Source organism: Anser anser, assembly GCF_964211835.1.
Source record: "Anser anser genome assembly, chromosome: 25".
In the NCBI taxonomy this organism is placed as follows: Eukaryota; Metazoa; Chordata; class Aves; order Anseriformes; family Anatidae; genus Anser; species Anser anser.
This window is the reverse complement of record NC_139746.1, coordinates 5585164-5598382: the sequence shown is the minus strand read 5'-3', so window position 1 is coordinate 5598382 and position 13219 is coordinate 5585164. Positions and strand designations below refer to the sequence as shown.

The window sequence follows — 13219 nt, the reverse complement described above, 5'->3', positions numbered from 1 at the left end:
TCGTTTTCATAAATTGGACGTACCATGGTATTGTATCATAGAACGGCATAGGTTGGAAGGCACCTTAAACATCTAGTTCCAGCTACCCCTGCCATGAGTAAGGATGCCAGGGGCCCCACCCAACCTGTCCTTGAGCACTTCCAGAGATGGGGCATCCGCATTTTATTTTTGTTCAGTAACTGGTTGGAAATACCACCTCACTGATGCAGTGGTGAAGTACAGAATGGCAGAAAAGTACCTGGGCTGCTAGTCCCAGGTTGTCAGTGCAGTTGCATGTAATGTGCAACGCTTAGTTAATGGAGAAAATACTGAAACTGTAGAGGTGGAAGCTGAGGTGTCCCTCCCCTTCCCCCTTCTTTAAAAGGATAAAGTTGTGGATTCCTCTATATCATGTTACTGCTGTCATTTGAAAGGGGAAAAGATGCAGAGAGCAAATGATTAGGTGTTTGTAGTCTCACTTGTCTTTCTGTAACACTTTGTACTTTAACAGAGGTTTTTGAAAAATTCTTTATGAAGACTGACAAAATGTTGAAGTTGCTCAATTATTGTCTTTCATATGTTCGCTCTGTCTTTTTAGACACCTTGAGGAAGCAAACCAAACTTTAGAAGCAATGCTGAGGCCTAAAGTTACAACTCTACCAGGCCACATCCAGGCAGTTTACGTCCAGAACATGGTGAAGCTCTATGCATCCATCCTACAGCAGAAAGAACAATCTGGGGAAAAGGAAGCAGCTCAGGAAATTACACAGCTGATGATTGAGCGCTTGCCTCAGTTCGTACAGAGTGCAGATCTAGAAGTTCAGGAGAGGGTAAGAGAACAAACTTATCTTGGAATTCATCGTACAAAGACTCATTTGTATTGGATCACATCTCATTTTTTGTGGACATGCACATTTTATACAAGCCACTGTTATCAGAGTGATGTTTGTATTCTGTACTTTTTGTAACTCAGTGAAAAGGCACCTTGGAACTAGAAGAGCGGTAAGGGTGGTGACATTTTGTGTCAGAGCTCAGATCTAATTCTAGATCAAAATCACCTCCAAAGGCTGCTTGCAAGAACTTAATTCAAAACAATTTCGTTTTAAAATTGTGATCTAGGACTTGAACATGTTGTGAAGTCCATTTTCCAAGATCGCAATTTGGAATGCTGCAAGATGACTGCAGTGATTTTTGTGATGTACCCATTGAACCAAAAAGAGCTGCCATACATACTAATTCCTAGTGGATACACAGGGTAGTTGTGTTCTAAAGCACCTTGCCCCTGCCTTTATCAGAAACTATCATAGGGTGGAAAGTGACAGATGAAAGACCAATAACTGTAGTATTTAGAAAACGCTATAGAATTTTTGAGGCTTTACAGTGATTTGCTTACTTTGTCAGGCTTACGTGGAAAACTTTTTTATTTTTGCATGTGATAAAGGTTAAGAGTGAGCAAATGGTTACTTTATAGTAAGATGTGATAAATTCAGCAGTACAGTCAGATTTGCATTCATTGATTTTAAAAAATGCTGTGTGCTGGCAAGATCTAAATGGATAGTAAGAGAGGGTCTGTGCAGGCAATATATGCTTCTGTGCTATGTCACAAGTGTGTTCATTAAACCGTACAGGCTTAGCAGGGAAAAAGAGACTGCAGACTCCTCAACCCAGCCCTGCTGCTTATTCCCTGTTAAGCCTAAACCTTTCTTTTTGATGCCCCCTTTTCATTGGATGGGGGGGGGGGACGGACGGACATAAAATACCTTCTGAAAATTCAGTCTATTATGTACTTTGTTCTAGAAAAGTGTTTTGTAAAGCCAGGTAAATAGCATTATATGCTATGGTGGAGAACGGCAGCTGTATTTTGGTTTGTCTGTTGAAATCAGTAATAAATTAGACACAGCTAGAAGTAGTATGGTGCTTCTTCTAATTCCCTTATTGCAGTAGTCACTACGGTTATCTTCAGCTGACTTCAGTTGGAGTTCATTTTTGGTCAGTTTCTAAATATTTGTTTTGAAATTACTTTTGTGTTTGTTCTTAGGCTTCTTGTATTTTGCAACTAATAAAATACATTCAGAAGCTACAAATAAAAGAAGTGCCTGTAGCTGAGGAAGTAATAGCCCTGTTTGCTGGTGAGCTGAACCCTGTTGCTCCTAAAGCACAGAAGAAAGTTCCAGTTCCAGAGGGGTAAGATTCCTTCTTGCTTGCAGTGCTTTATTTGAACTTGCAAACTCTTAAATAGTAAAGATAAGTATATGACTAGAAAAACTGAAATACTCAAGGGTACTTAGTCAAGCTATTTATGTTTACTGCAATTCTTACCAGCTTGGACCTTGATGCCTGGATCAATGAGCCTCCATCAGACAGTGAGTCAGAAGATGAAAAGCCCAAAACAATTTTTCATGATGAGGAACAAAGGCATTCCAGGCACAGACAGCCAGAAATAGATGAAGAAGAACTGGCCAGAGTGAGTGAATATTAATATGCTTTTTTGGGTACTTAGTTCAATAGTAATATTGTCAGAGTTAAACAGTTCTAACTGCTGTTATAGATTCTCCTTGTAGTCAGAAGCAGGCTGCTTTCTACAGCTCTGGAAATCTGATGATGTGAACAAAACGCATGTTTGAACGGAAGTATCTGTAGTCACTGTGGAATACGTCCAATATCAGGTGCTCCTGGAAGTGTGGCTTTCTTATTTTGTCCAAATGGAAGGAAGATATAAAAATTCCTTGTTAGGAATTTTGAGCTCTTGTAAAAATCTGACCTGAAAACCATACTGTATAATGCAGTTCACTTTGAAGTACAGGGTCTTGAAGATGAACACTTGTCCCGAGCTCTGCAACTACTTGTTCGTACTTACCTCCTTCATTGGTGTACTTGTGTTACTGTGTGCACTATATCGGCAAAAAGAGGCGGCACCTTTGCTCATGGACTTCAGCAGCTTCTGTGAACTACTGTAATGTGTCTGTTCTCAGTAGTGATAGCACCTTTCCTACTTCGGACGTTTTCTGTTTCCTTAGAGAATACTTTTTCTTGATAAGAACTTTCACTTCCTCCAAGCTGTGAAAATGAAAACAAATGTTTGCATTGCCATCCAGATCTGGTCTTAAGGAAGTTATCTAGTCTAGAATCAAAAGGCGAAGAAAGGATTTTCTAAGGAGTATCAGTTACAGCAATAACAGTATTTAAAGTTGTATCCTAGTATGTCTCATAACTCATGGTTTATCATAATTGAGCTACTATGCTGTAGTATTTTTGCAAGTAGTTAAGCAATGTTCCAAATATTAAGGGAGATCACATTTTTGCCTTCTGATGCCTCTAAGTTCTCTTTGCTTGTAAGCAAACTTTCTAACTACACTCTTTCTTTTAGCGTCGAGAAGCCCGGAAACAAGAGCAGGCAAACAACCCATTTTATATTAAAAGCTCTCCTTCCCCACAGAAGGTGAGTGAGTTCAAATGAAAATCTTCTGCTGGTCTCTCATATAAGTGTGTGAAGTCTCTGAATGCCAGAGCTGCAGTTTCCCATTGAGACACTTCTGATTATTTCTACTGCAGTTAGGGTCGCTTACTAGTGTGGCAACTGGAGTGACTGCATACATCTATTTTTATAGGCCTTATTTGTATTGAAAAACTTGCAAATGACCAAATACCACAAGAGCAGCCAGCTTTCTGTGGATTTCCAGTGGACCTCCAGTTAAAAAAATAAAGTGGTGACTTTCACAGCTCCCATTGCAGAGAAGCTTGTAACAATCTTTAACTTGTAATGGAATGCCTGGTGTTTGAATTTGAGCAACAAGACTCTAAAAGATGCAAAGAAACTTTTCTTCTTTGCCCTTATGTCACAAATTCCTGTGCAGGTAGTTTGTCCCAACTCTGGTTGATGGATTCAGGGTTCAGATTGCCAGGCACTTCATTAAGAGCGCTGGAGAGAGTGAATAAACACTTTAAGGTTAGTAGTGAACATCCACACCGAAACATGTTCCCCTTAAAACACACTGAGTGTTCATGGATCAAAAGGTTGTGGTGGCTTTTTTGCCATCTTTTTCAGGGAAAGATCCTGTCTTACTCCCTCTGTCCTAAGGACTGCCCCATTTTCCTCAACCTAGACCTCTAAACTTCTTTTGAAGTGGCAAGTTATTGTCAGTAAAACATAAACCAAAATTTCATCAGAGTTGCAACAAGCCTTTTCTGTGGCTATAGCAGGGTTAAGGCTCTGTAGTTAGAGGCAGGGTGTTTTATAATAGTTACCAGTTAGCTCTAAAATACATCCTACTACCAGATAGGATTTAGTACTGAGCTATTCCATTCCTGTACTTAAAATGTTCCCTTAAAGGATTAAACTGCTTGCTGTTTTGTAATGTAACATGTCTATTTATGTAGATCTGGCAATGCTCAGAACATAAATTTTCATTTTCCCAGCGATACCAAGACACTCCAGGTGTGGAACATATACCTGTGGTACAGATCGACCTCTCTGTCCCCTTAAAAGTTCCAGGTAAGTGCAGTTAATATTTAAAATCAATTACAGATTTTTTTTAAGCAAAAGTAACAACAACAACTTAATTTTTAAGTACAAGGAGCATGCTTTGATTAGACTCCTAAACGGTTCTCCTTAACTAACATGTCTTAGAAGACAGTACTTTGTGGTCTGAGTCCACTTGCTCTCGAGACGGCATTAGAAGTAATTCTGTGATTAAGTGTTGTACAGCCAAGTCTGTAGGGTGGGAATGCTTTAAAGGACAGAAGGTGATCAGGAGACATTAAGTGGAGTCTAATGGTACGGATATTAGTGTTTTTTAAAATAACAAAAATAGCTGCAAACAACTAATTTGATATACTGTTGTTAAAGTGCAGTAAATTGGAAGTGATCAGTTTTAAGGGCAAATACTTGAAGTTTACATAGCAAAGCATTTTCCAGAAGTATGGAAAACTGTCAGTGTTAGTATATCCATAACACCAATTCTAGTTAAAGTGTGCATATTTAGCCCCTCTTCTTAATCCATTTAATGTAGACAACCAAGAATCGGAGCAGAATACTGCTCTCCTATTTTTGGGGAGAGATGGAATGCAGCAGGAAAGTTGCTGCTAGAAGGGCTGTATGAGATGTCGAAGTGTAAGGCAGCGCTGATTGTCCTAATTGAGACACTAAGAAGCAAGGTTCATGGACTGATTAGTGTTCATGTGGATTGAAAGCAGTTTGTCTTCCCTTGCAGGAATGCCTATGTCTGACCAGTATGTGAAACTGGAAGAAGAGCGAAGGCATAAACAGAAACTGGAAAAAGACAAGAAAAAGAAAAAGCAGAAAAAGGAGAAGAGAGGAAAGCATCATCGCCATAACTCTTTGCACACAGAGAGCGAGGAGGATATCACTCCAGCTCACCATGTAGATATCATCACAGAGGAGATGCCAGAGGTCAGTTGATTAACTTTGTGCTCTTCTGAGGAGATTTTCCTCAAGAATTGCCAGCCAGCCTGTGTTGTTGCAGTTAGAGCTCTGACTTCTTGCAAAGCTGTTTAAGAAATGACTGATTGGGATGGCTGTAAGCTGTTCTTTCCAGGGGGAGAAATGACTGTCTTTTTGTGTACAAAAAGACAAAAATTGCCACTGAAGCTATTAAAAAAAAGATGCATCTCTGCTATAAAAATAACTCTCCAAATAGTCACTTCATTTATTATGCTCTGCTGCTCCACTTTGACATTAACTTGCTGTCTAGTCAGCAGCTTTGCAGCTGATTGTAATTAATTGCACATGCTAGTGATGTAATCTGTATTTGTTCTGAAAACTTATGTTAATCAAAACTGAACAGCAGCGATTCAGATCCTGCAGTTTGTGAAGAATGGCTTTCTGTTCTAAATTAATCTTGTAACTACATGTTGCATTGAAGTACACTCACTGTTCTTATAACTTATTGTGCCTGACTGCAAGCTGGCCCATTCCATGGTTAGCAATCTGAAAAACTGCACCGAGGGATGTAGTTTTGAAGTTGCCTGGGGTTCATTCACTTCTTCAGTGGATGATCTTTCTCTTTCCTGCAGAATGCGTTGCCCAGTGATGAGGATGACAAAGATCCCAACGATCCATATAAGGCACTTGATATAGATCTGGATAAGTAAGTGACAGTTTTGTATGTGAATTTACTTAATTGCTAACCAGAATGCATGAGGACTAGTCCGAGGCTAAACAGACACTATCTACAGTGCACTATGCGAAGAGACTTCGGTTTCTCTCCGTGTCTTAAATGTAACCTCAGATGATCGTCCAGGTTTGGGTTCCTACTGAAGCATAGATGATAAAACCTCAGATGCTCAAATAAAGGGGTTTTGAAAGGGTGAAAAAACATTGTGTGACCAAATAGAATGTGAAAGCACAGGAAGTGTCACTAGAATCAGATAAAAGTGAATTAGAGCTTTTGGGTGTATCAAGCTCTTTAATTCAACATGCATTTGCACTGAATGTGATCCACATTCATCTGTGTTCATCTCAGATCTGCTGTATGTATGTACTTATAAGCATGTATACTGTATTGTGATAATTTGAGCATTAACAGCCAGTCTGTAGCATCTCTGTTGCCTTGTGGACCTTCAGTGTAGTGCCACTACTGAAAAATATTTTAATACTACTGGATTGTATGCAACTTTGACCAGAGTCTGGTTCCTATGCAGCTACTGGAGTTGCTTACAGTAATAGCAGCAGTGCAGCGTGCCCTGATACCCTGCGGGCTGTATGATAGCTAGAAGATGTCTGTTAAATATTGCACGTGGAGACTTTTTTAGTTGCTGTCTTACAGAATCACAATGCTAAATATAATTGCTGTTTTATGGTCCATGGATGCCTCCTATAACGCTTTGAAGGCTTTGCGGGCACATGTGTGCATGTGTAGTCTGTGTGCCTCTTTCTCTTTATGATACTTAAACAACTGGAAGTTCTGTGCCATTCTCTGCAGTTCTGTAGGAACCTGTAGGAGTTTGGTACCATGGCACTCTTGGGGAAAAAAAGTGTGGGGGTGAAGTAGCATTTTTTAAAAGTGAAAGAGCAGTTTATGAGGAACTTCTTCACCTGGTCACGTTCCCCTTTGAGTCTGCAAAGGACAAATGTATAAAAAAATTTGTGGTATTAGTTTGTTTGCTTTGGAAGCCTCAACAGCATAGGAAAAAATTAAGCAGAGCAGTTTCTGAATGCTAGGCTCCAGGAGGCATTCTGGGGCTTTTGTATTGTTCCCATCCATTCTCTTTCCATTTCATGTGAGTCACTGTGCTCTCCTGTCATGTTTTCTCATGTCTCTGTCCTCTCTCTTTCTTTCTGTGCTTGCACTGCTATGTCTGTGTCACGCTCACATGCAGTCTGGTTTCAGGGAAGCCTTCCAGGTAAGACTATACTGCTAAGTGCTTGACCTTCTTTGTCTAGAGGGGTCATGAAACTATTGAAATCCTCGACCCTCAAATTTGTGCAGGTCTGTTCCTTGTTGACTTCCAGCAGTGATCCCTTGTCCTGTACAGTTGTGTGTCAAATAGCTTAAAGATGAGATTTGCTTACAGTTCAAACAAATGGGGTCCTTCTTGCCACTACAGTCTCTGTTTCAAAGTTGTTTTTTTGTTTTAAATTGATCAGGCTTGGCTCTTCATACAATATAAGCAAAAGATTAAGACAGATAAGACTGTTGGATATCTTTTTGAACTGGTGCTTGCTGCTCAAATATGAAAAAGAATGTTAAGCAAAAGCTCTAGAAAAGAAAGAAGCTATCAGCCAACTTTTGTTCATTGATTTATGGACAGTGTTTGGAAAGAATGGACAAATTCCTGTGTAGCTTTTTTTCCCCAAGTAATGGATTTTGGATACAGTGTAAATCTGAGCTACTAGTCATACTTCTTGGAAACAAATATCTGACATTAAATGCAACTTTTTTTGAATGTAATGGTAGAGTACAAATTCGTAGCATAAACATCCAAATTTAAGCAATTAACTGCTTAAAATTCACTTCTAGTCAGTGGTCTATTCATAGATAACACCAAAAAAACACATGCCCTTCAAGGGCTGCTTGAGCCATGTTTAATTTTCCACCTGTTTTCACATCTTTGGTCTTACTTTAAGACTGAGTTCACAAAAATGCAGCATAATGCTATGTGTATGTATCCTTCTGTAGGTGTTACTCAGCCTGCGAGACTATAGTTATTATTGGAGTGATCAGGTGTTAGCAAGGGCTTGGCTCTCAAGTCACCTTGAAAGTGTTTCTGTCAACTTCTAATCCTCGAGGGCAGTATCTGCAGTTGCATAAATAAACTTAAGGTGTATGTGTATGTGCTGATTTAGATTTCAGGGCCCAACTCTTTTTAAAACAAAATAAAGCTTGTCTTGGAAGTTCAGCAGATAGGTTCCCTTAACTCAGGTTATCTTTGCAGAAGGCTAATAATGTTCTCTGTATTTTTAAGGCCCTTAGCAGACAGTGAGAAGCTGCCAGTGCAGAGACATAGAAATGCTGAGACCCTGAAGTCACCAGACTCAGAAGCTCCACCTGTAGAGAAGAGTAAGAAACCCAAAAAGAAGGAAAAGAAACACAGAGAAAAGGAGAGAGACAAAGGAAAGAAGAAAGAGAAGGAGAAAAAGGTAGTAGAGGAAGAAGAGGAGAAAAAGGTAATTCTTTGAGACTTGTATTCTTTTAGAAACTGTTGTTATGGGCCACATCTACTGCTGTGTTTTGATTGTTGCTTGGGAACAGTCACATTTGACAGTTCAAACAGGTGAACATTTTTACCTTTTATCTCCTTAAACTTCTACGACCTTGCGAGAATGTATTTAAAGATTTCTGTTTATAAAAATAACTTTTACTTAACTGTGTAAGTTACTAGAATTCAGTGGTCAGTAGCCTATGCAAGAGATCTTGCAGATCTAATCTGGAAGCGGTTTCCAAAAACTGATGTTTTCCTTGTTCTTAAAATTGGGAAGTTTCTTTAGCAGAACATCTGTAACTCACCTTCATTCTGTGTCCTGTCCCCATATATTTAATCCTTCAGTTATAAAACCTGACATAGGTTGCAAGTTCTTCTGAATGCAGAAGTATCCTCTATGCTAACCACTCTGCGGAAATGCAGGTTTTCTTTAAGATGCAGCCAGTGTTCTTTGTAACTTGTGGTTACTATCAGCTATGGCCAGGTTTAGAAATGTATTTAAAAGGTGAAGTTAAGCTCCTTGAATTATTTACTCCTAAATATATTGCAACATATTTGATGCATTATGGAGAGATGCATTTCCATGAAAATTTAAGGTATTAACATACATATATTTATTTATTTTAGAATGATACCAGAACTACCATAATGTTTTTTCTCCTGAAATTCAGGGGGAAGACTTGGATTTCTGGCTCTCCACTGCTCCAACACCTGTTTCCACTGCACAGCCACAGGTAGACATCATACCATGTCACAGGAAGACTTTTCTTACAGTTGCATCTTAGCTGTGATATTAGCGTTTTGTCATGCTGCAGGAAGGAAGAGAAGGATAGCTTTCATCTCCTCAACATACAGCCATGAAGCAATGAAACCTTTTCTCCTCACTTTGGACACTGCAATGGAAGTTTCAAGCTCGCTCTGTTGTGCAGATCAGTGGATAGAAATACAGATGCAGCTGCAGGCCAGGCTTTGTGGATTTTGACACTGTATTAACCTGTAGTTTTATTTCTTGGTGTGACCTGGACACTAGCAATATTATTAGAGATGAGACATAGTCTGAAAGAAAAACTAATGAATTTTGATGGAAGACTTTACAGGAAGAGACGTGAAATATAAAGGGACTGATTCCCTGGAGGAATTCTTTTGTATCTTGTCCTCAACTGATGATATTTGCCAGGCTTCAGTGACATAGTGAAAGCCTTTATACCACGTTAGTCTAATGTAACTGTCAAAGTAACAGTTTTTTGGAGGGGGAAGGGGGTGGGTGTCACTGTTACGGTTTCTCTTGTTGTGGGATTCAGCTCTTTCAACTGTGTTCCATTAGTGTCATAATCCTTCTGATAATCTACTCAGAGTGGGCCTGAAGTGAGTGCTGCTGTTGTGGCTGAACCTGAAGAGGTAAAAAAGGAAGAAAGGGAAGAGCAGCAGGAGGAAGATGAAGGAAAGGTAAGCAGTGTAAGTGGCTGACACCCTTAGCTATGTTCTCCTGGTGTCTTCTGTTTCTCATAAATAAGCACACAGGAATTACCAACAGCATTTTATTCAGTGTATTCATCTGCAAATAGTGTGCAGTGGGATGTTAACACCCTTGAGGAGTTCTACACACTTCATAGTAAGAGGTTTGATTGTTCCCTGAGGAAGGGTCAGCTAGCAGTTCTAAAGCTGAGCTTTCAAACAGTCAAAAAAAATATTTGGCCTTCCACTAATCCCAGGCTGCTTTTGGCTAAGGCATTGGTATCTGAGCTGGGAGCGAGGGTTTACTGGGACTCAACACAGAATGCTTATTGAGGTGTAAGGAACGAGGACTCCATTTCAGGTTTCTGCAGTGGTAGGAAACTATGCAGTTGGCTGGAAGGTTGCATAGATTGAGAAGTTAGAGTTGCAGGGTTGGTACGGGGGTCATGTTGTAATGGCTTGACATACAGAGGTTTCTGTAAGGATTTATTATAGTTTCTTGTTCTTGGTAGAAATCCTCCAAGCATAAGAAGAAAAAGCACAAGAAAGAGAAAGAAGAGAAATCCAAGGATAAAAAGAAATCCAAAAAGAAGCATCACAGTGAGGAGGAAGCAACAGAATCAGTGCAGAATGGAACACTAGATGATGAACCACTACCAGTGAGTAGCTGTGCATTGGCAGCTCTTGCCTTAGGAAGAAGACAGAAGCTAAACTGTTTTTTGGGGGAAAGAATGTCAGTTCTCTTCAGAGAAATTAGTTATGCTATATATTGTAACTGTGACTTCTTTCTTTTCAGCCTATGTCCAGTTACCGCCTTCTTGCTGAAAATCCATACATTAAAATGGTGAGTTTTTTGGCATTAAAATTCAGATTACTACTTCTTTTGTGTTTTCTAAGGGAAGGGAATACTCTGAGGGTAATATAATGAGCTTTTGTAGACCTGTAATTAAAGAACCATTTAAATCCTAGGATGTAGAAAGCTAACAAGGCTCCATCCACATTCTTTTGGTTGTCTTCTACAACAAGTTTTTCAGTTGTATCTTTTCCCACCACTTAGCAGTTCTGTGGAGCTAATCACCAATATGCTTTTCATTATCCTACAGTTGTACTGAATTACCTTCTCTTTGAAGCTTGCCGTATTCTGATAGTGTGTTCTGTTCTGGTGCTCTGCTGTGTGAAGCTTCTGAATCTTCCCTATGATGTTTTTTCTTCATTTGCAGACGTACGATATTCAAGGAAACCTTCAGAATGATAGTCAAGTTACAGTCTCTGTTATCTTTGAGAACAAAAGCACTAGCTTCCTTAAGAGCATGGAACTAAATGTCCTGGACTCTCTCAACACTAAAATGCTCCGACCAGAAGGATCATCAGTACATGATGGAATACCTGTGCCCTTCCAACTACCCCCTGGTATGTGCAGCTTTGCACAACGCTCTTGGAGTATGTCTGGTCCTGCACTGCCCTCCTGTGGAAAGTACTGTTTGAACTTATTGGTACTTGCTGTTTTCCAGAAAGGCTTGTGTTTCTGCCTGGGTGTTCAGTGGGCTTTCACACAATTCGCTGGAGAGTATAAGCTGTCTTACAGTAAGGCTATAAATGCAGGTGCTTCTGTACAGCAAGAGCAAAACCTGTAACATAGGACTGGGAGTCCAACTGTCCAAGTTCCTTTTTTCAGGTGACTGCGGGCTGGTACAGCTTTGAACATGCCAGCATGGCCATCTGCAGGAATCCCAACTTCATGAGGGATTTGCTATGAGATGTAAAATGAAAGAAGACTATAGGCCTCTTTCTTTCCCACTGGTTCTTGAACTAGTAGAATTCACACTGGCTTTATACTGAAGCTGTTGATCCATTGTTTTAATGGTACAGGCCATATGCATGGGAAGTTTATAAGTACCTACTTCTTTGGATAGGGAGCTGAGCCCTAAATAAATAGGAGTTGCTGAGATTAGGGATAATACCTTCATAAATAGTACTATGACTCAACTTCTTTGAATTTCACTTCCTTCCCAAAGAGTTAATTTGAGTACTGGAACAGCTCACAGAAGTTCTCTGGGATTTAGTGACATTAGAATGTGTTTTGATTCCCCCTGCCCCCGTGGAAAGCAGCAGGGAGTAGGGTATCTTTTTTCTTTTTGATTCTATGGCAGTTCTTGACAGATTTGTATATTAAAAGAAAAACACAAAAACATTATTTCTGAAAACCACTTGGCAAGCTATAAGTCTTCCAGTTACAGATTGTTTAAATAGGTTGCCACTGTGACACATCATGCCCAGGAACTCTCTGTAACCTCAACTAAAAGCCAGTCATCAATGTTGCTCCTCAGATACCTAAGAGTTAATTGCTGTAACACTGCTAATTCACAAAAGGAATTGTGCTTAGTCTTCTGAGTACATGGAAAACTTCAAAATTGGTTCAAAAATAGTGCATAAAGCTTAGCTGTTACCGATCAGTTTAATCATTACTTAGATATGGAAGCCATTTTCTGACCTGACTTCTCCCTCTCCTTTCTTCATGCTAGGAATCTCTAATGAAGCCCAGTTTGTGTTTACACTTCAGAGTATTGTTATGGCTCAGAAGTTAAAAGGAACACTGTCCTTTATAGTCAAAGTAAGTGCAGCTTTTTAAACTCTGTGCTTCTGCTTCCTTTGGAACTGCATAAGGGAGCTTGACTTGGGTGGAAAGCACTGCTTTAGAGCTTTTCTTAGGCATCATTTCATCTCTGCTGCACCAGCCCATTCTGTTCTATGAGAAGTATTTTTACATGACATCTTGTGCAAAGAGTGTCCTGAATACTGCATAAGCATGTCCTAAATTGTCATTCCTGGCAGTGTGAGCAATGCAGCCTGAAACATTTGCCACATTGTCAGCTAGAAAATCACTGCAGTGATGCATCTGCCAGGGGAGAAGAGGATAACCAGCTAGAGAGAGATGTTTCTTCTGGTATCAGCTACCCAAAGATCATTGGATAGTGCGATCTGGCACAAGGCAGGAAAAATGCTAAGAATTAGATGAGATTAATAAGGATAGAAACCCAGAGCAAGAGTGATGGTACGTGAAGGCATTGTTTAATAAGTATCTGCCTGGTCTGTAGGTTATCATCTGGGTTTCTAATTTTTTCTT

At 39.7% G+C, this 13219-nt stretch overlaps 1 protein-coding gene across 2 annotated transcripts in view; it reads left to right on the top strand.

The window, feature by feature from the left end:
• Nucleotides 1-13219, top strand: part of AP3D1 (adaptor related protein complex 3 subunit delta 1) — a 44125-nt gene that overhangs the window by 26416 nt on the left and 4490 nt on the right. Inside the window, exons 15-28 of one of the 2 annotated variants that reach the window (XM_083810588.1) lie at nucleotides 578-809; nucleotides 2018-2163; nucleotides 2302-2443; nucleotides 3347-3418; nucleotides 4396-4471; nucleotides 5190-5389; nucleotides 6013-6086; nucleotides 8404-8605; nucleotides 9312-9374; nucleotides 9994-10086; nucleotides 10608-10754; nucleotides 10892-10939; nucleotides 11316-11505; nucleotides 12618-12706. In XM_083810588.1, the coding sequence (XP_083666714.1) occupies nucleotides 578-809; nucleotides 2018-2163; nucleotides 2302-2443; nucleotides 3347-3418; nucleotides 4396-4471; nucleotides 5190-5389; nucleotides 6013-6086; nucleotides 8404-8605; nucleotides 9312-9374; nucleotides 9994-10086; nucleotides 10608-10754; nucleotides 10892-10939; nucleotides 11316-11505; nucleotides 12618-12706 (1774 nt within the window). Of the gene's footprint in view, nucleotides 1-577; nucleotides 810-2017; nucleotides 2164-2301; nucleotides 2444-3346; nucleotides 3419-4395; nucleotides 4472-5189; nucleotides 5390-6012; nucleotides 6087-8403; nucleotides 8606-9311; nucleotides 9375-9993; nucleotides 10096-10607; nucleotides 10755-10891; nucleotides 10940-11315; nucleotides 11506-12617; nucleotides 12707-13219 lie in introns of both variants that reach the window. The other variant, XM_083810587.1, reaches the window with a different exon arrangement.